This window comes from Danio aesculapii, chromosome 8 (assembly GCF_903798145.1).
Source record: "Danio aesculapii chromosome 8, fDanAes4.1, whole genome shotgun sequence".
In the NCBI taxonomy this organism is placed as follows: domain Eukaryota; kingdom Metazoa; phylum Chordata; class Actinopteri; order Cypriniformes; family Danionidae; genus Danio; species Danio aesculapii.
In genome coordinates, this window is record NC_079442.1 from 44,611,166 (window position 1) to 44,636,433 (window position 25,268).

Below are 25,268 nucleotides of genomic sequence, written 5' to 3' on the forward strand. Positions count from 1 at the left end.
TGGCTTAAAATTACATGGTTATCTGGAGTATAGTGTGTGTGAGTGTGAGACCTATGTGCGCTTACCATGATGTGTTTGAGAAAATAAAAAATGAGCACCTCAGCTCTCAGAACACAGTAATTATAGCAAGTGTGCATTTACGCACTCACATTTACTGTTTACGCACTATAATTTACTGGTTTACTCCATATAAATGTCGGAAACCTTTTTGCACATGCCTTTCTAAAGAGGTAATTGTACCAACTGATGATCAACAGTAAAATTTTAAAGTTTGACCTCTTCCCAACAGAGAAAAACACCAACAATCAAAAATGCATGATTTTATGGTGTCAAATGTCATTATAATGGAAGTCAATGGGGAAAAAAACAGCTACCAACATAACGAAAGGGTAGTCAATTTCAATAGCATACAAGGGTTAAAAGTTGACAGAGCTAGAATCCAGTAAATGCTGGTGGGAAAGGGGTAGGAGATAAGGAAACAATAAAGCACCTTTAGCAGGTCACGCACCATTCTCACCTCTTTACCTCAGAGCACAACTCTGTTAATATCAACATATCAATAATAACTGCAGAAAAAAAAACTATCATAAAGGCCAGTCAGGTCATCTCGCCCTCCAGAAGGACACAACGTTCCAGAGAAACACTGCAGCACAGCGCTGAGATTTACAGGCCTCATTCTGTTAGAGTCAAACTTCATTTACTAAATTGAAATATTCCACCATCTGTCATTCAGTACGGCTTGTGCTCTTGTTTATGGTGGCGCTACACCATTTGACAGACGTGAATTATGGTGGCATGCGAGTGTGTATGTGTGTGATAACCCACGTGTGCCATGGTGTGAGACTGCATGCAAAGATCAATGCGGTGACTTACTGCACGTCAGCACTGTAATTGAGCCACGCGCTGCTGATCTATCCCTGCATTCTCCACACTCGGGCATCAACATACTAACAGACTACAACACAGAGCATGCTGTGTCCAGGATTTAACAATTAACTAGATATACAGTTGAACTAACAATTATTGGCCCTCCTGTGATTTTTTTATATTTCCCAAATGAGGATTAATAGAGCAAAGAAATTTTTACAGCATTTACTATATAATTTCATCTGGAGAAAGCCTTATTTGTTTTATTTCGGCTATAATAAAAGCAGTTTTTAATTTTTAAAACCATTTTAAGGTCAATGTTATTATCCTGCTTAAGCAATATTTTTTTCTGATTGTCTACAGACCAAACTATTGTTATACAGTGACTTTCCTAATTACCCTAACCTGCCTAATTAACCTAGTTAAGCCTTAAAAAGTCATTTTAATACTAATATCTTGAAAAATGTCTTGTAAAATATTATGTACTGTCAATAACTTAATGTTAGAAGTATTTCTACACTACCTGACAAAAGTTGTCGCCTATCCAAGTTTTAGGAACAACAAATAATAACTTGACTTCTAGTTGATCATTTGGTATCAGAAGTGGCTTATATGAAAGGCAAAGGCCTCTAGATTATGCTTATTTTACCAGAATAAAATATGATCATGCCTTAATTTTTAATTATTTAACTAGGACCTTAAGGTCTGACTTTACTTAGACAAAAGTCTCAATAATATACCGTATAGAATAGGGATGCTCCGATTAAACGACCGAGGATCGGTATCGGCCGATAATCACAATTAATGACTTGATAGGTACTTGCCAACCTGGCTGATCTCATGAACCAATTACAGGTGTTTATTTTTGAGTTTACAAGCAGAGGAAGACACAAATGTGCTAGCCTACAGCAGCCACAACACGTGAGGAGGTAAATGATGTGTGGAGGCGTGAACGATTGATTTACTCGCATCACAACAGCTTAAATATATACTGATGGGGTGGGGCCTGTTGGTACGACTTGTGTAAGTGATGCTCTATTTGTTGCAAGTGCAACCATTGTATTTACTGTGTTTTGAGCTGTTGTGACACGAGCGGAGCGATTGTAATTTTTACCAAATTTTATATCCGTGTTATTTTATTTTCTGTAAAGCTACTTCTGGCCATGACATGTTCACACCTTAATGGTTGTAAGTACGCCCACACGGAATCTGCACGCGCAGAAATCCACAGATTTTTAGCCCATCATTGAGTCCATTTATTTGTTTGTGTAAATGTGTGTAGCTTAAATTTATTCAGTTTTTTAATTTATTTCAGTGATATTATTAACAAATATGAAAATGTTCATATGATTTATTTACAATACAGTATATGAAGTAATATTCTCTGTCTTTTAGCAGATATATTATATGAGAGACTTGCTTTGTTTACCAAATAAGTGGATCTAGTTGGATTTGCATTACAAACATTAAATAAAGGTTATTAAAGGTATTATTTTTTTATTTCATACATTGAGTTTTAGTAATGATACTACCAAAATCATTCCTCATAAATTCGCAGATTCGCAGAAATAGCTACAAATATCAGCAGACTCTGTCTGGCCATAAGAGACGTGTTTAAAGTATTAAATGCAACATCCTTAATTTATTAACTTTAGATAAGATGAGATCTCCACTTGATAAGTATCATACTTAGAGGGAAAATGTGCCTTATGCATTATAAAACTTGAAGCATTAGAATCGGTATTTGGTATTGTCCGATTACTATGACAAGGAATCAATACTCCGTATAGGCTGCAAAAATTCTGATTGGAGCATCCCTAGTATAGAATATAAAGTCATGGTGCAGTGGAAGAAGAATTAATATTGTGTATGACTCCCATGAGCTTGGAGGACTGCATCAATACATCTCTGCAATGACTCAAATCACTTATTAATAAAGTCATTTGGAATGGCAAAGAAAGCGTTCTTGCAGGACTCCCAGAGTTCATCAAGATTCTTTGGATCTTCAATGCCTCCTCCATCTTACCCCAGACATGCTCAATAATGTTCATTCTGGTGACTGGGCAGGCCAATCCTAAAGCGCCTTGACCTTCTTTGCTTTCAGGAACTTTTTTAGTTACTCTGACTTGGCTAATTAACCTAGTTAAGCATTAAAATGTCATTTCTAGTAAAATATAGATATGTAAAAGTATGTAGTGTCATCATGGCAAAGACTTTTAAAAAAATCTGTTATTACAAATTAGTTATTAAAACTATTATGCTTAGAAATGTGTTGAAAAAAATCTTTCAGTTAAACAGAAATTAAGGAAAAAATATACAGGGGAGCTAATAATTCTGACTTCAACTGTACATTTAAAAGAAACAAAGAAAAAGAAACAACTCAAGCTTACTCATATAGTGCTTTTCACAATAATTATCCTTTAAAAGTAGCTTTACAAAAGGTCACATTATTGCTACATTACAGTCCAAATTAGAAAAGTCAAGGAGTAGAGGATGGACAATAAACACAGTTAACCTGCAGTTATACGGTATATAATGTCCTATATCCATAAAGGTGATGTCTATGTGTATTTGAAATAGCAGTGCAGTGCATAGTTTTCATGATAATCAGTGCTCTCAGACTTTTCTCTTTTGGTTTGAAGGATCAATATGGGTATATTAATGGTGAGGTTTGTCAGCGCGGATAATTATATGCAAGGAAGAAGAGATCGATGGCAATTCAGAATGTCAATATGAGACAGAAGACCAATTACAACTCATTGACCAAATATTAAGATGGAATATTAGATGAGAAATGTACTTAAAAAGCAGCAAACAAACTGCTGATGCTGGACTGGCTACTATCTGAAAGCTGATGTATTAAAATTACTAACAATAAAACTGAAATAAGTAGTATTTAATGCTACGTTTAAATTAAATAAATAAACAATTATGACAAATGCACTACTAAAATACAAACTAGTGCTTTTGTTTTATTTCTAACAAGAATCATTTGATGGCATGTTGTAAAAAAAACTCTACTTGGGGACCACAGACTGAATATAATTCAGTGCAATAACCAATCATTGAAATATAGCCATGACTGAACTGTATGATGTCAAGTCTGTGACAAGCAGACGAGTGTCATCAGCTTTTTTCTGATAGTGTGCTATTATCTGCAGTCTGAACGTTATTTAACATTATTATAAATCAAACAGAACACTCAGAACTTTTTTCTTTCACTGCATTTAAAAAGTCCTGCCAATGTGGAACTGATCTATGGGACTATAGTTCCCGTTTACACTATCAGATTATCTAACAGATGCGGTTGGCAATTCCCTTGAATTTCCCTGGAAGTCCATCAGATGCAAATAGGTTTACTTCCCTTAAGGCCAAATCGAAAGATAAATCAATAATCTTCAACCTGTCAGTTACTAAGCCAAACCTCAACTAAATCAAAACCTCTGAACCCAACCTTTTTGGTTACTAGCCATATTTTAAGATGTCCTCTTTGTTAATTATAAAGTTTAATGTTAAAAGTATAGCTACACTACCTGACAAAAGTCTTGTCGCCTATTCCAGTTTTATGAACAACAAATAATAACTTGACTTGATCATTTGGTATCAGAAGTGGCTTATATGAAAGGCAAAGGCCTCTAGATTACGCTTATTTTACCAAAATACAATATAATCATGTCTTGATTTTTAATTATTTAACTAGGACAGTAAGGTCCGACTTTGTTTAGACAAAAGTCTTGTCACTTTTATGTACAGAAATTATGTACAGTATTAAGAAAGCGTTCTTGCAGGACTTCCAGAGTTCATCAAGATTCTTTGGATTCATCTTTAATGCTTCCTCCATCTCACCCCAGACATGCTCAATGTTCATGTCTGTTAACTGGGCTGGGCAATTCTGGAGCACATTGACCTTCTTTGCTTTCAGGAACTTTGATGTGGAGGCTAAAGTATGAGAGTGAGCACTATCCTGCTGAAGAATTTGCCCTCCCCTGTGGTTTTTAATGTAATGGGCAGCACAAATGTCTTGATACCTCAGGCTGTTGATGTTGTCATCCTCTCTGTAGATCTCTCACACGACCCCATACTGAATGTGTCCCCAAACCATGATTTTTCCTTCACCTAACTTGACTGATTTCTTCTTCTTGGGTCCATGCAGGTTCCAATAGGTCTTCGGTAGTATTTGAGATGATTGGGGTGCAGTTCAACAGATGATTCTCTTGCTAAATCTAGTTTCTGCCACTTTTCAAAATGATCAACTAGAAGTCAAGTTATTATTTTTTGCGCTTACAAGGATCGACGACAAGACTTTTGTCAGGTAGTGTAGAACAGTTTATTTTTAGAACAAACGTTTTGCTTTCTACTTTTACATTTTCTAATTTGCAATACTTCACCTTTTTCTACTAGAGATGTGTAATTTGTAATGTAGCCTTTGTTAAACAAAAGTTACAAAAAAATTTAATAGATTTTTTTTATTAATAAGGAGTGTTTAGTCAGCTAGTCTCAATTCCTACCCACTTCCAGAAACATTTACATATTATAATTATTTGCCATTGCTAGAAACAATACAATTACCATAAATACATAAACTAGTATACATAATACTTAATGATATACAATCATTAAGTTTGGGTCAGTATTTTTTTAAATAAATGAATACTTTTTCCCCATCACAAATGCATAAAAAACTGACAATAAAGCCTTTTAAGTAATTTTGAAAATTGATAATTATCAGAAAACAATGCTTGATTGACAAATCATCACAGTAGACAGTTTTCTGAATTATCATGAGACACTGAAGTGTAATGATTAAGAAAATTCAGTTCTGCACAACAAAAAATAAATATTGTACAATATAAAACATATACGTGTTATTTTAGAATTGTAATAATACTTTGTTTCATAATTATATTGCTTTTTAAATAATTTTTCTTTTAATCATAATAATTTTATATTAATATAATCACAACTTACTACATATATTTTATTTCACAATTTTATTTCATTTCTATTTTAGATTAAATAAAAACAGATGATTATTATTGTCATCTAATGGCTATTTATATTTCTTACCAACATGAAAAATACTACTACTAAAAATACAACTACCTCTACTTCTAGCAATAATAGTATAGTAATAGTGATGATAATAATAATAATAATAATAATAATAATAATAATAATAATAATGATAAAAAGAATATTATTAATAATAATAATAATAGGGATAATAGGGATAATAATAATAATAATAATAATAATAATAATAATAATAATAATAATCTGAGTTATAATAATAATAATAGTGATAAAAAATAAATAATAAAAAATCATAATAATAATTATATTAATAATAATAATAATAATTATTATTATTATTATAATAATTTTAATTATAATAATAATCAGAAAACTCATCATTTTATCTAAATTAACTCTCTGACTAGCATTTTGCCATTAGGAGAGTGCTCATTTTGGATGCTGCCAAATATAGTCTGCAAACCCGTTTCTGGTCATGTTATACTCTGCCCTCTAGAGGTAAAAGTTTACAATACCCTGATATTGATGAGCAACAGTTCCGAGGACTGAAAGATGGAGAATACCTAACAAACCAAACTGATGCACAAGAGACTGTGACATGAGACCACACACACAAACAAGTCACCAGTCATTGAAGGAACAATTCATCCACAAATGATCATTCTGTCATGGCTTATTCATTCTCACACTCTAGTCTGGAGAACTAGATCAGCTTACCAACTTGTGTTAGTCAGATAAATAAATGACAGATCAGTCATTTTCGGGCAGATGTTTACTTCAGGGCCCTTCACTAATATTAGCACCCTTCATAAATATGTGGGAAAATTTATTACTGTTTAACCTTTGATAAAACAATTGTAAACATTGCACAGTTCATCAAAAAACACAGACATTTTGGTTAAATGTGTATGCAACAATAATTGGCTCTGATTAACTCACCTGAGCAAAATATCTTTTAGGTATTTTCCATTGCATAGTACACCTGGTATGAACAGATCATTGTTCAACCAGCTTCACAAGGGTATAAATATGACTTTAAAAACAAAAGAGTCGAAAGTTATTCACCACAATGGATAAGACCAAACACAGCTGTGATTAGCCGCAAAAAGTTTTTAAAATGGAGAAGTGTGTATTGGGTTAAAATGAGATTCTGTTGGTGACTGTTAAAAAGAGTATTACCAATGGCCGTCACAACAGAGTCCTATCCTAAATGCATGGACAGAAATAACAATAGACACCCAGATAGAAGTAATACTTGTAATAGGTGTCAGCAATGCCCAGCAAATCACACACATGTTTTGGTCCAGGATTGACAGACTGGTCTAAAATATTTGATATATTTGAAAAAAACCTTTAACATCACTCTGTTCGGAATTCCTTTTAGGATAAAATTTGTCTTCAACAACACATAAAGTTGTTGCTTTCACCACATTATACATGTATATAAACTGAAAAGTCATATTCTTTGGTATTTCATTCATTTCATTTCATTCAAAAGTCTAGTAGCCAGGGCGTTAACCTTTTTCTTCCTGAGCACTGGCTGAGCCAAAGTGATGCAAATGCTAAGACAGGGTCCCAACGACTGTCTTGTGCCTTTGTTTTTGGGTGATACTTTCAAGCTGGTCAGGGTAAGTGAAACCTTAGGATCTATTCAAGACCCTAAAACAAGATTTTGGTTCAACTTAAAATCGTCATGTCAGTTTTCTATACACTGCCCCTCCAAAAAACATATTATAGACAGGACAGCTCTCTCTTAAATCAGACTTGTTTCAGACTTTCAGACTAGTTTTGGACTTGCAGTCTATAAGACCTCTTGAAGACGCTGTTTGACTGCAGAACAACCAACACATCTAAATAAAGAAATTCTGATTAAAACGAGTCTCCTGAACTGGGTTCTAATTTCATTTTTTCCAACAAGTGCATCATATCTGTGATGTGCAGTGTAATGCTATTTGAGAAAAAAAATAATAATACAATCTGCAGATTTCTGTGTGCATGGATTCAGTTTGGGTCTAATATTTGAACGGGTTAAAAAAAAAACACCTCCACTTTCATCCAAAAACAAGCGAGTTTGGTCTTTTTTTTGTTTTGTTTTTGTTTGGTTAACATTCTAAGCAAAAGATCAAAAGGTTAAAGCATAAAGACATTTAGAGCACCTTCAGTATGCCTTTCATCAAAGTCACCACTGCAATTGTCCTGTCAACGCTTCCTATAATTACACTATTGGTCATTAACCAGGTACCAGGTTACCATTTCTCAGAAGCCCCTGGAATCCTATAAAAAAAGCTTTACTACCGGACCGGCACTGTCATGCACAACTCTCTCACCTCCTGCAGTTTCTCATTTTCCTCCATGTACTTCTTGGCGGCATCATTTGCTCCCTCTGCCTGCTTTTTGAAGGCTTCATTAGAGGCCATCAGTGTAGCCTGCTGAGACAGCAGTGTGGCCAGACGTCTCAACAGCCTGGAGGATGAAAAATAACATGAACTCATCAGACACAAGTGCATTTACTAAACAGTCAGTGTGCATCTGATCATTACAGCTCACCGCAGCAGAGCCTACGCTGCAATCTTGCATTGTACTGATGCTTATTTTGGCAAAATAAGTGGTGTTAGCAAAATGTAGAAGTCTATATTAGGATTATGATTTGATTGAAAGCCTAAATCTGCTGTAAACACTGAACTTAATTGTGCATCTCGTTCCACACTGTGCTCCAGACATCATGAATGATTGCTCAAATTCTGTGGTCTAATGAGCATAGTTTCTTTTCTACAATTTCGATAAAATACATAGGGATAAATAAGGTATATAGAGCTCCACAATATACCGTTTCAGCATGGATACAGTGCATCCGGTGCATATTCATAGCACTTCTCTTTTCCACATTTTTTATGTTATTCCAAAATGGATTAAATTCATTTATTTCTTCAAAATTCTACACACAATACCCCATAATGACAATGAGGAAAAAAGATTTTTTTAAATTGTTGCAAATTTAATACAAATAAAAAAAAATGAAAATTACCGTGAAGCTCTAACTTAAGCTCAGGTACATTCCGTTTTCACTGATCATTCTTGAGATGTTTCAGCAGCTTAATTGGAGTTCATCTGTGGTAAATTCAGTTGACTTTACATTATTTGAAAAGGCATACACTTGTCTATATAGGGTACCAGGGTTGACAGTGCATGTCAAAGCACAAACCAAGCATGAAGACAAAGGAATTGTCTGTAGACCTCTGACACAAGATTGTCTCAGGACACAAGGATGAGGAAGGTTACAGAAACATTTCTGCTGCTCTGAAAGTTCCAATGAACAGTTAGTGGAAGATGTTTGGAACCAGCAGGAGCCTTCCTACAGCTGGCCGGCCATCTAAGCTGAGTAATCAGGGGCAGAAGGGCCTTAGTCAGGGAGCTGATCAATAACCCGATGGTCACTCAGTCTGAGCTCCAGCGTTCTTCTGTGGAGAGAGGAAAACCTTACAGAAGGACAACCACCTGTGCAGCAATCCACCAATCAGGCCTGTATGGTAGAGTGGCAAAACGGAAGCCAGTGCCCGCCTGGAATTTGCCAAAAGGCATCCGAAGGACTCTCAGACCATAAGAAACAAAATCCTCTGATCTGATGAGACTAAAATTGAACTCTTTGGTGGAAGTCAGGAGTTACGTTTAGAGAAAACCAGGCACCGCTCACCACCAGGCTAATACTATCCCTACAGTGACGCATGGTGGTGGCAGCATCATGCTGTGGGGATGGTTTTTAGCAGCAGGAACTGGAAGACTAGTCAGGATAGAGGGAAAGATGAATGCAGCAATGTACAGAGACATCCTGAATGAAAACCTGCTTCAGAGTGCTCTTGACCTCAGACTGGGGCGACGGTTCATCTTCCAGCAGTACAATGACCCAAAGCACACCACCAAAATATCAATGGAGTGGCTTCACAACAACTCGGTGAATGTACTTGTGTGGCCCAGCCAGAGCCCAGACCTAAATCCTATTGAACATCTCTGGAGAGGTCTAAAAACGGATGTACACCGACGCTTCCCATCCAACCTGATAGAGATTGAGAGGTACTGCGAGGAGGAATGGGCTAAAATTCCCCAAAGAAAGGTGTGCCAAGCTTGTGGCATCATATTCAAAAAGACTTGAGGCTGTAATCGCTGTCAAAGGTGCATCAACAAAATATTGAGCAAAGGCTGAGAATACTTATTTACATGTGTTTTTTTCAGCTTTTTTATTTTTAATAAATTTGCAACAATTTCCAAAAATATTTTTTCACGTTGTTTCACAGGATATGCAATGATTGTATTATAGAGTTTGTATTATAATTTATCATCTGTATGTGTTTTTGATACCTGGGATTATGTAATGATTTTAAAAGCATTCAGGCATGAGAAATTGAACCATTTGTAACTTTAACAACGGTTAATTTTTTTTATTTTTATCAATCAGTTACTGTACTTGAATGCTGTTAGACTCGGGATATGATAAAACCCTTTATTTCAATTGTTTCTTTTTCTTGATTGTGTTTTCAGATTGTTATGCATAAAAAAAATACTCGCAACACATGCAAAAACAGAAATCCACTGCAAATAGCACAGACTACAGTGAAAATGTGTAATGAGTAATTTTGGCAAGGACCTATCTTCATTTAAATAATATACAACTCATTTCTGCATGCAAATCAATAAAGGGGACCGAGCTGAGGATACTAGCCGGTCTAAATAGACTGCAGCAATAATATCTCTCCAAATGATCCAGCCCGAAATCAGAGACTGTGTTACACAGCATCACTCCAGAAGCATGCGTGACAATTCTAGGAAGCATAGATGTGTGTATTAATCACCACCAGCAGACAGCATGACAAAAATGAGCATAAACAAATGAGTAACAACCACTTGACCATACGCAAATATCACATGGTTTTCACCAGCCTATAGCCAGTCTATCTTCTGACTTTTCTCCTTAATTAACATAATCAGTTTACAAGAACTACAATTTCATAAACCCAGATAAGCTGAGCAATGCAGACTGACATCTGAACCGTGTGTTTTCAAACAGAGGCTAAAGACGGCATGCATCACCTTTGCTTCTCCATGTGCACAAGGGTTCAAGGTTTTGTAAAAGCTGTCGTGAGCAAGATGCAGATGGGTTTAACTATGGAGAGCCACAACTTGCATACATGCAAGAGAAGCCCGCATGCTGGTCAAACGTTTTGCATGAGGTGGCAAGGGCATCTGAGGTTACTAAAACATATTGATTTGTTCAATATCCAAAGGCTGATAAACTATATGCATGTTTACAATTAAAGGCATAAATCAGCCTAAATAGATTTCAATAAACATAGATTGGCAAGATTACCCATTATGCTTTGCGTGTATGCGCAAGGAGAATGCCAAGAACTTCCAGTCGTCAGTTGATGCGTATAAACAGTCACATTTGCACAGCTTGGAAACGACAGTTTTAATCTATTTTATTTGCTTTTAACGTCTTTGATCTAATACTGCTGTCGATCAGCACCACCTCATGAACTGGTTATTTAAAAAAATGCAATCTAATGGGATGGAGAACAACTGCTGCATGGTATTTTTTTTCACGTTGTCAGATGGCATCTTGTGCCGTTAAAATGAAGCCTTGTCATCGCTAAAGTCAACATTTTCTCTGTCTTTCCAATATAAAACCAACCCAAATAAATGCAATTCACCAAAATGTTACACACACATAGAAAAAAAAACACACACACTTAGCCTACTGTACTGTCCCACTAACACATTGATTGGTGTTTTGAAATGACAGAAAAACAGATACCGTGGTAAATACAACACAATACAAACTAACTCAATGAAACATAAACGGCTCCCGATTGGAATCAACATGCAAATCAGCCAGCAGAGTATCAGTAGCGTATCTTTATTGGTCAGTTTTGTAAATTGCATGGCTTACATATCTGCTAGTTTCATGCCAGTAATATGGTTTACTCTTTATAATGCAGTGAGGTATTGTTTGTGTGTGTGTGTGTGTGCATTGAAGATCCGTGGAGCACAGTATAGGTTGGGAACACTGGCGCTGTATTTCAGCATCTGATCTGACGGCAAACACTGAATTAGGAGATCGTTTTTCTCTCACACTTTAACCGCACCTGACAAAAGTAACACGTCTTTTTTTCTAAATTAAAGTTTTACATTACAAAAACACACTAGGCATGGGACGATACCCATTTTTAAGGTTTACCGTGGTTGGGAAAAGTAAAGGTTTTAAAAAACCATCAACATTTTCTGCAATACCGTTCCAAAGGTATGTGTACGATTTTCTATTAAGGACATCGACAATCGTTTTTTTTTTTAGGACAGCAGTATCTTTAGCAGAAAAGATATCTAAAGATGCTGTTTTAAATTGTTAAAAAAAAAATCTGTTTTTGAAACAAATGAAGACAGCAGAATTTCATAAAATTCATTTAGCCTGACATGTTTATTCTTCCAAAATATTTTAAATGTTTCTCAAAATAAAATGTATTCTGTTCAAAAGGGGAAAAGGTTTTTGTTTTTTACCCAGACATTTAAAAAGAATATATTCTTTATATAGTAGTAATCATAATACTGTGATACCTTGAAACCGTGATATTTTTATCCAAGGTTATCATACCGTCAGAATCTTATATTATCCGCTCATATAAGCAACTGAAAGCACCCAGTTAAGAAACGCTGCTCTGGCTGATGACAATTCTTATCGGAAGTTTTAAGCAGCTTAGCGGAAGGCGTTGGTCACAATGGCGCCCTCGATGCAGCAACGAAGAAAAAGGTCTATACTGTTCACAAAAATGTTTGTAATGGACATAAAGAGAGACAGGAGTTGGGTAAAATAGTGATAAAATACAACACACCCACAAAATGTTGGGTTGTCATAATCCAACATGGGTCAAATAAGGACAAAAGTTTTAGAGTGCATGAAAATAACGCTACAAACGGGTTCTGAAAATTGGAGTAATCACTAATATTTTTTTCAGGTGAAATATGACCCCTCTTGATAGTCTGTACAGGGCTCAAAATTGAATCGTTTTGGTCGCATATGCACCTGAAATTTTATTTGCGGCCTCAAAATATATTTGGAAGCATTCATTTGAGTGCATAAAGTTGTTGCCGTGTGGGTTAAAGTCAGCTATGAAAATGACTAAAGCCATTCACTGTTAGTTAGCTAGTGGGACGGAGTTTGCAGGTAACAGTGTCTGCCACTGGATCTACACAATTTAAGCATGAGAGGTTCTGTTTAATCCTTCATTTAATTGTCAGGATGCTGTCAGCCGTGTAAGTGGCAGCTATTTGTAAAACGCAACAACGTGTACACCATCACAAAAGGGCTTGCATTCACTAATATTAAACTAATATTGCAGCTCATGAAAAGACCGTTATTGCTATTAAGATGATGTAAGCAAATAATAAGTTATATCTCAATAGCATCGGCGCAATATCAGACCAGTGAGAACAGCACTGTTATTATCGATTTATTCATGCCAAGCAGTGCGCGGAGGGCCAGTGAGCGCATGCATATTTTTTGTTTGTAAGTTTTGATTAGTGTTGATTTTTGTAAATAAATCTGTTAATAAAAAAAACTAAATTAAAGGTGCTCATAATTGGTGGGTGCAACAAAATTTTGGCTGGTACTCCTTGTTACGGCTGTTGCCTGTCTGTTTGTGCTTGCGTGTGTGTCATGACGTCACTCACTGTTTGTTTCCTAGAGTCTGCTTTTGCGCACCTGCGGCGAGTTGCGCTCATTGAGAATTGCCTATAAAAATGGACCAACATTAAGCGGAGAGAGAGAGAGAAAGAGGAGACTTCACAGCCAGCCATCAAGCCTTTATTTTCTTTAATTTACTGTTTTGTTTCCCTTAAATCTTACTTTGATCTGAATTGTTAATTGTTGGGTTGTGTAGTCTTTGGTTAGTTTTGTATATTTGTTGTATATTTGTTGATTCTTTATTCATTCTTTCTTAGTTGTTACACATGATTAATTTGATTGTTTTGGTTGTAATAAATTGATTAATTTAGACTTCTTCATCGTGTGTACTCTTTATGTTGCGTTCCCTTTAAGGATAAATTCTTTTGTATTGATTAAATAAAAAGGTTCGTAACACTCCTAAATGTTTAAAGTTAGGAGCAACAGAGCTACCAAGAAAAAAGGTTCATTTTAAGGCCTGCTGTATGAGATTTAAACAAAATTAACTGTGCAATAAAAAGTGAGTTATGAACGCTTGATCATATTTAAATGCAGATTTGTTTTTGTTAGTACTTATAATGTTAAATAATGCAAAATACATAATATCAGATACATTTATGAACATCATTAAAACAAGATTAAAATGGCAGATATTAAATCTTGAATCAATCTATATTTATTCCTGCAACATTTTTCTTGATTCGAATATAAATAATCAATCTTGAGAAGTGCCAGAGGAATAAAACAAACAGAGTTAATTCAAAATAGATTCTCTGACAAACCAATTACTTCACCAGTGTTTGCCATTGTCTTCCTGCATTAAACACAGTACAAAAAATTCCTATGTATATTGCAGACATGTGGTGACTGCATCTTAAACGCCAATAGCACATGTCAAACTGTCACGCGCTGCTTCAGTCACCTTTGTGGCATCTTGACGTTTACTGCCAAGGTGGAAGAGGTCCTTTTTGTAACAGGAGTCATGGCCTTTTGGCCAGCAAGAATGCCATGAACACAGGCTAAATATAATACCCATCACCAGTTGCTTGATCACATGTCCTGCAGCTGTCCATGTGATTACAAAAACGACACTCAAGCCCAGCAGTCAAGGGAAGTAGTATCGCTAATGGATGTAGTAGTCATCCGGCAGGATATAAATAACATGCCATTCAAAGAAAATATGGTGAAACCCCTGTAAGGAAAAACTATGCAGAGTCGGGAGACTCTCAAACGTTGCGTACGAAGCACAACAACAAACCGACCAATCAGGTTGCAGGATTTTAAGCACCCATGGATGGGTTTGTGAATGGAAACAGTGGTAGGGGACCCCCAACTGGCGTAATATAAGATTCTTTCCATGTCTACTGTAATATGGTTACAATTTCTGCTCTCTGTTCACTCCACACGTATACAATGCATTCACACTTCGGGATTATAAATACAGCCACTGTCTCCAACAAGCAAGATTAACTGCTGAAATTAGTGACCTAATTGGCGATTATTTTATGGAAACAAAATATTAATGGCTCAGCATTTTCACTTTCAATTGTGAATAAACTAATTACTTAGTGCCAACATTAGGTGTCAACACTAATCCGGGCTGTCTGGAAAAACAACAACATCCACTGAATGCAAAAACAACAGGAAAAAAAAGCATTGAAAAGCACTTTGTGAAGCCAACACAAACAACATGCAGCAAGGCGGGAAGAACTCAGAGAAATGTTGCACTCCATGCAATGAAAAACAAAGACGCACAAACACAGCCGTCAAAAAACAGCATAATTCAGGGCTCTCGTCTCACGCATTCACTGTGAGACACGTGCATGTAAAACTGTGCGTCACACCATGTATTACTGTTCTAATGTTGAAATCAGACGTTTTCAGATAAATTACATGACCCAGCCCAAAAAAAAACCTTTATTACTGTAAATACCAACACTGGCTCAGTGCACTATAATCTACCAGATGCAGCAACTCGGCGCTAATAAAAGCAATAAAATGCAACCAACAGGCCTAATGTGAGTAATTTAAATGAACTGATAGAATACTAAATAAAGCTGAATAAACCTCTGAATTAGGCATGTGCCGGTATCACATTTTCATGCTGCGATTAATTGATTGAGCTTTTATCACGGTATACGGTATTATCACGATATTGTAATTTTACTAGAGAAACAAGTAAAAAAACACAAAAAACTTCAGTTTCGTCAACTTAGTAACTTTAATAACTTTTTAATTAACTAAAGGTACTTCAAACATTTAAATACAAATAAATATAAATAAAACAATACACAATATAAAAGTAAGCTTGAGCAATTATATCAAAGTGAATGTGCAAAGGGAAACCGTCTTCGATCAGCAATCCCTCTGCATTTTTTTGGAACCCAAAATATTTCCAAACCTCTGACTTTTTTTTTAAAGGGGGATAAATTGTCGGCAGCGTTCCTTTTTCCGCCAAGTGGTTGATGGAAAATAAGCTAAGGCACGTTCTAAGAATATAAATTCGGATCTATTATTTTTCACGGTATTTTGAAGTGCCCGCGATAACAATATCGTGCATATTCATTACCGTGATTTATCGCATTACCGAATACCGGCACAAGCCTACTCTGAATGCATGTTCATTAAAAAAATTACAATAATAAAATAAATAATCTTGAAAAAGTTCCTATTATTAAAAGTTCAAGAAACCCTGAAGTACTTTGTTTGAGAGTTTCTCATTATTATTATTCATAGCGGAGTTTTCTTATCCTATTAGAAGACCCTGTTTCTTAATTATTCATGAGCGCACGTGCTTAACGAAAGCAAAGCATACCTGCTAAGTTAGGCGACCCAATGACTGGGTGAGACACGGGTCGTACGTGTTTGTTTCCATGATCCACAGGGTTTGTTGCATGTTTTCCCAGCGATGCTGTCCGGGCCGATACAGCAAAGCTGTTGGTTTGCAGCAAGCATTTTTATCGGGAGAGCTGTATGAGAATTGCAGACTTTGTCTTTTATCAGTGGAGTTCGTTATTATCAGGTTACCATTGAGACATCGCCGTTATCCGCTCTGCTGTGTTCGCACATGTATAAAATCCTCCAGATTACCGGCAGGGTAAATGGTTGGAATAGACAGGGCAAGAGACTGCATTGCCATCTACGGTGTCTGCATTCAGACCCGGGGATTGAGGAGGAGAGAAGTCCTCCTCATTTATAGTGTTTATATCAACACGATTATCTTTATAATAGATGATAGAACAAATTGTGGTTATGTGTATATGAAATTACGAATGACAAATGTAGTAGAGCATTAAATTATTTGCTGTTTATTTCTTTGCATTTTAACTTCGTAAACCATAAAATCATGGGTCTCCTCACGGTTTGTGTCTCATTTTGTGAGCCAAGTGACAGGTCGCTCCACTTTTTTTCCCCTGCACTGTCGGGGCATCTTAGCTACATATTTTAATGTGTCAAAACAAGAAAACTCTAGTTGTACACACTTTTTCCAAACATATTTCTTTCTTTTTTCCCCCCCAAATGACAGGTTTAACATTGCTGGAAGTGTATTTAATATAGAGACAATGACATAACTAATCAAAAATATACATTTGTTGGCTTTTGGTCCAAATTGACTGAGTATAATGCATCATGTAAAGTGAAATGTTTTTGTTATTATCATGAGGAATCGTGTAACTGTTTTTAGTTTTCTTTCCTTGATTAGGGAATTTAATTTAGAGAAATGGCTACAGCTATTGTAATTTGTATCTCTTTGCAATAAAAAAAACTTAAATATTAAAAAAAGAAAAGGTTTTCTTGAGATGGATTGTTGGTGATTGGATGGATGTCGGCCCAATTGGGAAGCTTTACTTGGACAGAGAAAAATTAAGAATAATAATTAAAGAAAATAATTTAAGACCTTCATAACAATATTTCAGTAAATTTAAGACTTTAAGACCCCCGAGTAGAATTGTTTTTTTGTGGAAAAATTTGGGATTTTTTTAAAAAGGTCATATCACCCAGGCCTAAAATTGAGTACAAACTGCACACTTACTAATGTATACATTGACCTTTAAGGTGAGGTGTTACAGATTAAAAAAAATATTTTGGTTCAATTTTAGAGTTTTGGCTTTACAACCAAAAAAAACGTATACCATTTTCACATTTCCAGGTTTCTCAGCCCCAGAAATCATCATGGTTAGTAAACTTAGAGCCCTGTGAATGGAAGAGTACCACAAACATTTTTACAATCCTTTTTGCTCAAATAATAAAAGAAAAACTCTATGATGGTGTTATAAAGACTTTCAGAAAAAAGACGAAAATTGTGTGAGATGGCAGCCAGAAGAACAAGGTCAAATTTACTGTACTGCTCATAGATGCTGCATTAGAAACGCCTCACATAAGCTGTAATTCTATGTAATTTGATGCAAAGATGATATAACACATACGTAAATACATATAAATGTATATATGTGTTTTTTCTTTATAAAAATATACGTTAAACATGTCATGGCAGTCTTGTTAAAGGTAGTGGTAAAACGGATCACAAATCTCACAGTTCGGATCACATTATGGTTTTAGTCATGGATCGGACCATTTTTTGGATCAATCGAAAAGTGGAGAAGACAAATGTCATTTGTTTCTATTAATTACAAAAACAGTACTGCAAGACACTTTTGGCTTTAACAAACAGAACCTAGAACCTGTCATTTTATTAAATATAAAATTAAGAAATAATCAGCCGAATAAAAATAAGTATAAATTAAATATCAATACTGTAAAAAAATTCAATGTTACTACTAATGCTGCTGATAACGCTAAATGTATAAATCTAACATTAGAATTTGTACAACCCATATTTATTTTGTCTCATTTTTAATAAATGATTCTGTTATTGACTAGATGATCATTTTTGAAGAATTATTCAGTGGCATATTTTTGATGGCTGACTTTAAATGGTTAAATAATGTAATTGTTGCTTACAACTTTCATTATCGAGTGTTCATATGACGGTGATTTTAATCCTTACCATAAACATCAGTGGTTATATGCAAGTTATAAACTGTTCTCCCAGTTCTTCTCTGTTATTTGACTGTGTGTAACGTCATAAACTCATAAGACTTTTTGATTTTTGTGTTTTTTAAAAACAGATTTGAATGCAGCGATTTGATGGATTAATAAATATATGCAAATCACCATCATATATAATTTATGTAGCATGGTTGTTGAGATCCCAATCTTTTAATGATAAATCATGCAGCTTACACTGAATGCTCTAACTAAACTAAACTAGTGACAGAAAACACCTTTAATAACCTAAGAAACCCACCACATCCCGAATAACCTGCCACGACTTCTTCTGTCATCATTATATTTCACAGGAAAGAATAAATGCTTTCATAAACGTGGAATTTAGGATTAATCTACAAGTAAAAAAATGCATTAATCCACGGGTCACGCATGTTATGAACCTTGAGTTGTAATCTGTATGAATCACGGATCAACCATGATCCGTTATAACCCTAGTGAAAAGGGTCCATTCAGAAAACATTCATTCAGCATGCCCACACAAATACTACTGAATGAACAAACCAATTTAATGTAGTAGGAAAGAAAGTGAATAAAAAACATGTCAATGACAACTATTCAACCATAATCTGTGTTTTGTAACAGCACAGCTATTTATGGATATTAGCCTTGCTTTGGTATGCTCTATGACAACATGTCCCCTACAGATCTCTAGTTATGTCAGTAGGAGAAATGTAGGTGGTCATGCCATCATAAAAAGAAAAATACCCCAATCGAAAAAGGCTTTAAGACCAAGAGGAATCCTGGTGTAATCAGCTAATCGGTTTTAGCCAATGCAAACAATTATTTTTCAAGAGTCCAACATTAAGCTGTGCAAGAAAACATCTGACATAAGTTAAGTCATTTTTCGCTACGGTTTTGTTTTTAAATAGAGAAAACAGTAGACAAGTAACTTTTATTCTAAATCTTGGATCTTATTCTTGAAAAAAGACATGAGCAATAAAGACAAGCTAGAAAAGTTGTGAAGCTCTAAATTACTGTTGTTGTTGTTATTATTATTATTATTATTATTATTATTATTATTATTATTGTTATTGTTATTGTTATTGTTATTATTATTATTATTATTATTGTTGTTGTTGTTGTTGTTGTTGTTGTCTTAATTTTGTATTATTCAAATGGCCAAATTCTGACTGAGAAGGTTGAATGTGCTGGCCAGTTTGTTATTTGTGTAATAAATTACTACAGTTTTTTAATTAAAAACATTTCTAATGATTTATGATGTAATAAGTTTGTATTTAAAAAAAAATAGTTGTCATATTTCTTTAATCTAAATATTTAGGAAATATTTTAGGTACATCAAAAAGTGTGGTTATGATGACCATCCAACAAGCTAATTCAGCTAAAAATAGTGCTTAAAATGTCTCATAAATTCAGTATTAAAAGTCCCCGTGAACCGCAAGCTGCGATCGTTATTTTTTTCCTATTGTGACGCAGTTCCTAGAGAAACAGAATATTGAATGAGAAAACAGTGTGCGCGACTTGTATTTTCTACCGTGAGCTGATTGGAGTAGTAAAGAAGGCATTTCATTCAGAAAGATTGGGAAAGGGGTTTTAGAAGACTCATTACAACCTAACAGACTCCTCCTGCACACCATTTCTATTTGTTGTCAAAACTGACAGTTGAACCAGCTTGGTTAAGCGCATTTTCAGATTTCAATTAAAGATTAGAAGGGTAAACATTTTTTTTTTCTTAATGGCATGCACAGTTTCACCACAAAACTGAGCTAACAAAATCATATGGTTAGTTTTGATTCTTACGAACTTTAAATCTCATACTAAATAGAAAATAAGGCAAATAACTACAAAAATGTCCGCTTTTGGAGAAAAAATAACCACCCCTTTCAACAGACTGGCTCCGGGCCTGAAGAACCCCCACTAAACTTTATTCAGTAACAATAGTTTATATACCATAAAAAGTGTTATGCATATTTAGAACAATTTAAGTATCACAGTACATTATTCAGACAACGGAAATGCTTTTTGAATGGACTTTTTTTCAGTTCCTAGCTCAGTCTTTGCTTCTGGATAAATACATGGACAATAAACCACTCGATTGGTCTTCAGCATACCTCAACGATCTCACAGAATGCACAATGATGAGAATTATTTCATAATTCCAGAAAGAATATTTGATTCTGTTACACTGAATGAACATCCAACAACCTGCATGTTTGGGACAAAAGTCTACTAGCCATTTCAATACTTAAAAAAAAAACAATAAAACGTTTTCTTATATTTACAGATTAATTTGACCCATATACCAAAATGGGATGCTCCGTCTATGACCTAAATACGTTAGTAGCCAGTTGGCTGGTAATTTTAGGATGCGCTGCAATATGACACGATTAAAATCAACTTGCTCATCTTCTTATAAACGCACTCCTTTGGAACGGAACGTGCAAAACCCCATGACCCTGTTCTCAGAGTCGTGGCTGAGCTCTATTCTGTTTACAAGCTTGTTCCAGAAAATTTGCTGGGAGCCAACAGCTAAAGAGAAATCAAACCTTGTAACCGATCACGTTCACCAGTGCCAAAGACATGCATGTTGAGGATGTTAAAATACAGAAATAAAAGTGTCCTGCGGGAGTGAGTGCTGCAGAAAATGACTGAGAGATTGGAATCACAACTCACAAACACAGAAGCAGAGCAAAGCCAGCGATGTATTCGTTCCTCTGGGCTCTGAACAGCTTCATGTGGATGTGTTCGATGGCCACAGGATTGTTGCTCAGATCCACTTTCTCTGCCACGCTGTATTTTCTCACTTCCCTAAATGCATCTGTAGAGGCATTAACACACTTTAGTTGTATTTTCATTCAGAAATCCAGTTCAAACAGAGCAAAACAACATAAATGACATGTTTTATGGATGTCACAAATATTATATGTATTGTATAATAGTTTTTTCATTAATGTGAATATCATTATACACTATAATATATATACACACACACTATAAAAATAACCGCAAATTAGCAGTTTTCCTTATTTTATGCTTTATGTTTCATGTGTTATTTCCCCCCATTCGTTTAAGCTTTTGAATTGCATTACTGAACCTTGATCTTTTTTCCAACAACTTCGAAAACATTTTTAAAAAGTGACTTTTATTAACATTTTAATAGTGATAATTAGTGATATATTGTCTGGGTTGGAGTTGTATATTACCAACAAAAACCTTGTAATAAACTGCCAGTACATTTTCTGTTATTTTACAGACTTATTTCCCGATATGTTACTTCTTATATTATTTTAAACTACAAAATGTCAATAAAAGTCACTTTGTTATACTGTAGAGTTGAATTTTCAACATTAAAAGTCAACAGAACAGAGATCAACATCCCATAATGCAATTCACAACCATAAATAAACAGAAAACTCTTGTGAATAACAATAAATACGGAAACAGATATTTTTTACAGTAAAAACATGTGTTTCTCCAGCGCCTAGACTGCAGCTCTGCACAAGACGTTTGGCCATAGAAAAAAATGGTCGTGCCCAACTGAGCATGGCTTCTCTCGAGGTTTTTTAATTCTTCACTTTCGCCGATTGGTGAAGTTTTTCCCTCTCCGCTGTCGCCACTGGCTTGCATGGTTCGAGATCTATAGAGCTGCGCATTGATGGATTTGCTTTTCAGTGTTTGGACTCTCAGTAGTGATTATTAAACCACACTGAACTGAGCTAAACTGAATTGAACTTAAACACTGAAAACTGAACTGACACTGTTTCAATTTACTATAATCTTCTATGTGAAGCTGCTTTGACACAATCTACATTGTAAAAGCGCTATACAAATAAAGGTGAATGGAATTGAATATGTAAATATTAGGCATTGGCTGGTAAAAGTTTTTAACGGTATGATAACCTTGGATTAAAAATATCACGGTTTCAAGGTATTGTGATTACTGCTCTAAATTAAGTTCTTTTAAATGTCTGGGTAAAAAAACTAAACAAAACAAAAAAAAACCATTGAACAAAATACATGTCAGGCTAACTAATTCAAATAAGTTATTGTCTTCTGCTGTCTTCATTAGTTTTAAAAACACAGATTTCTTTACAACATAAAAAAGACATATTTAAAAAACCTTTACATATACATTAGGAACAGTAAAACAGAATATTTTTGCACTTTTCAAAACTTGACTTTTCCAAACCGCTGTAAACCTTGAAACTAGTTATCATCCCATGCCTTATAGATATACGTACACTACCAGTCAAAAGTCTGGGGTAAGTAGGATTTTTAAATGTTTTAAAATGAGCTTATTCTGCTCACCAAAGCTGCAATTATTAAATCAAAAATACAGTACAAATTGTAAAATAGTAAAATGTTATCGCACTAAAAAATTACTGTTCAAAAGTAGTTTATCATTTAATTTAATAATTAGTTATTTTAATGATGAATTTTCAGCTTCATTACTCCAGTCTTTAGAATCACATGATCCTTCAGAAATCACTCTAATAGGAGTTATTATTATTGTTATTATCATTAATAATATTTTTATTATTAATGGTAATTTAATAAATTAATGGTAATTTAATAAATGCTGCCTTGATAAAAAAAATAAACATGAAAAAAACTCACCCCAAACTTTTGACCAGTAGTGTATGTACCAGCTTTTTTTTCTCATGTTTTTTTTTTAAGTAAATTATTCTGTTCATCAAGGCGGCATTTATTAAATGTAAAAACTATTTAATTGTTAACAAATTTGTAAATAATTGTTAAAATTTTATGTAATGAAATTTGTTATTACTCCAGTCATTATTGCTTTTATTACTATTAGATTATTATTAATAATAACAATAACAATAATAATTATTATTATTATTATTATTATTCCAGTGATTTCTGAAGGATCATGTGACTGAAGACTGGAATAATGAAAATTCATCTTTAAAAATCACTGGAATAAATGATTAAATTAAATGATAAGCTACTTTTGAACAGTTATTTTATAGTGCAATAACATTTCACTGTACTGTATTATTGATGAAATAAATGCAGCTTTAGTGAGCAGAAGCAGCTTGTTTTAAAACATTTAAAAATCCTACTGACCCCAAACTTTTGTGTGTATTTTATTTATTATAATTATTATTATTATTATTATTATTATTATTATTATTAGATGCTTATTATGAAACCACTCTGATGCTTAATTTCTTTGTGGGAATTTCAACATATTTTTTGAATGATTCATAGATAAAAAAAAAAAGTTCAATAACGTTCTTGAAAACCAAAATCTTTTATAATATTATAAATATTGTTACTGTTACTTCTTATCAATGCAATTCACCCTGAGGAAAAAACTATTTTAAAACAAGAGTATTTTATTGATCTCTTGTAACTAACCTTCTCTGCCAAGTTGCTTAATACTAAATAGTGCAATAAATTGGCTATGTACAGAGATAGTAATATGCCAACGAGTGTGTTATGACATCAACACAGCAATCATTTCTAAATGACCTGCTTTCGCAATTTAATAGTAGCAAGCGAGAATAGTGTGAGTTGTATTTTTAATTTAACATCTTCTTCATGATCAACATTGACTTCTGAGGACTTTTAAATGGAAAAAAAATGGAGATTAAGCTCACCAATAAGCAGAAAGACAAGAATACAAATGATGACAATGAATGCAGTGTTTCCATAACTCGTAATGGCAGTAACCAGCCGGGACTTGAAAAATTTGCTCCATCTATAAAGACAACAGAGATAACATCTTAATAAAAATAAGGGCAAAAGGGCACAAAAGATAACGATAATCTTTCTCAACAAGTCCACAGAACATCATTAGGCTTACATTTCCAACACACTGTGAAAAAAAGAGACCAAACAAACATCTTCAAGAAGTTTCTCTCTGTGTTTCTAAGGAAAATGTTGTTTACCAAGTTAAATAGGTAGAAGTCTCATGCGAATTCCTTTAAATTAAGAAATTATTTTCTCACAAGGCTCTTATTTGACCCTATTTTCGCGGAATAAAAGAGCTCCTCAAAATGTAATTATCCTGGAATCAAAACATCCAACTCAGCGTTATTAATGTTTGATCACTTTAACACATCAACAACAAGTATTTCACAACAAATGGACACATTTCAGTACTGGAAATCTTGAAAGCTTTCCTTGAAAGAGCTGTTTGTTGAAGAAAAGTGTTGTGAAAGATCAGAAATTGATCAGAGGTGAAATTACAGTAATTTCCAACTTGAAGGCATTATTAAACGGAAAATTCAACTAAAAATTAAAATCCCATCATCATTTACTCAACCTTTACTTGTTTAAAACCTTTATGAGTTTGAAACACAAAAGAAGATATTTTTAAAAATGTTGGAAACCTGTAACCATTGACTTACATAGCCTTAGTTTCCTACAATGGAAGTCAATGGCTACTGGTTTTCACTCATTCATTCATTCATTCATTCATTCATTCATTCATTCATTTTACTTCGGCTTAGTCCCTTTATTCATCAGGGGTCGCCACAGCAGAATGAACCACCAACTTATCCAGCATATGTTTTACACAGCGGACACTGTGTAAAACGGAGCTGAAACCCAGTAATAGGAAACATCCATACACTCTCACATTCACACACATACACTACGGCCA

At 34.4% G+C, this 25,268-nt stretch overlaps 1 protein-coding gene across 1 annotated transcript in view; it reads right to left on the reverse strand.

The window, feature by feature from the left end:
- Nucleotides 1–25,268, reverse strand: part of bcap31 (B cell receptor associated protein 31) — a 53,591-nt gene that overhangs the window by 24,835 nt on the left and 3,488 nt on the right. The window contains exons 3-5 of the mRNA XM_056464038.1: nt 24,262–24,362; nt 21,311–21,455; nt 8,229–8,364 (exon numbers count right to left, since the gene is read on the reverse strand). Of these exons, the coding sequence (XP_056320013.1) occupies nt 8,229–8,364; nt 21,311–21,455; nt 24,262–24,362 (382 nt within the window). The remainder of the gene's footprint in view (nt 1–8,228; nt 8,365–21,310; nt 21,456–24,261; nt 24,363–25,268) is intronic.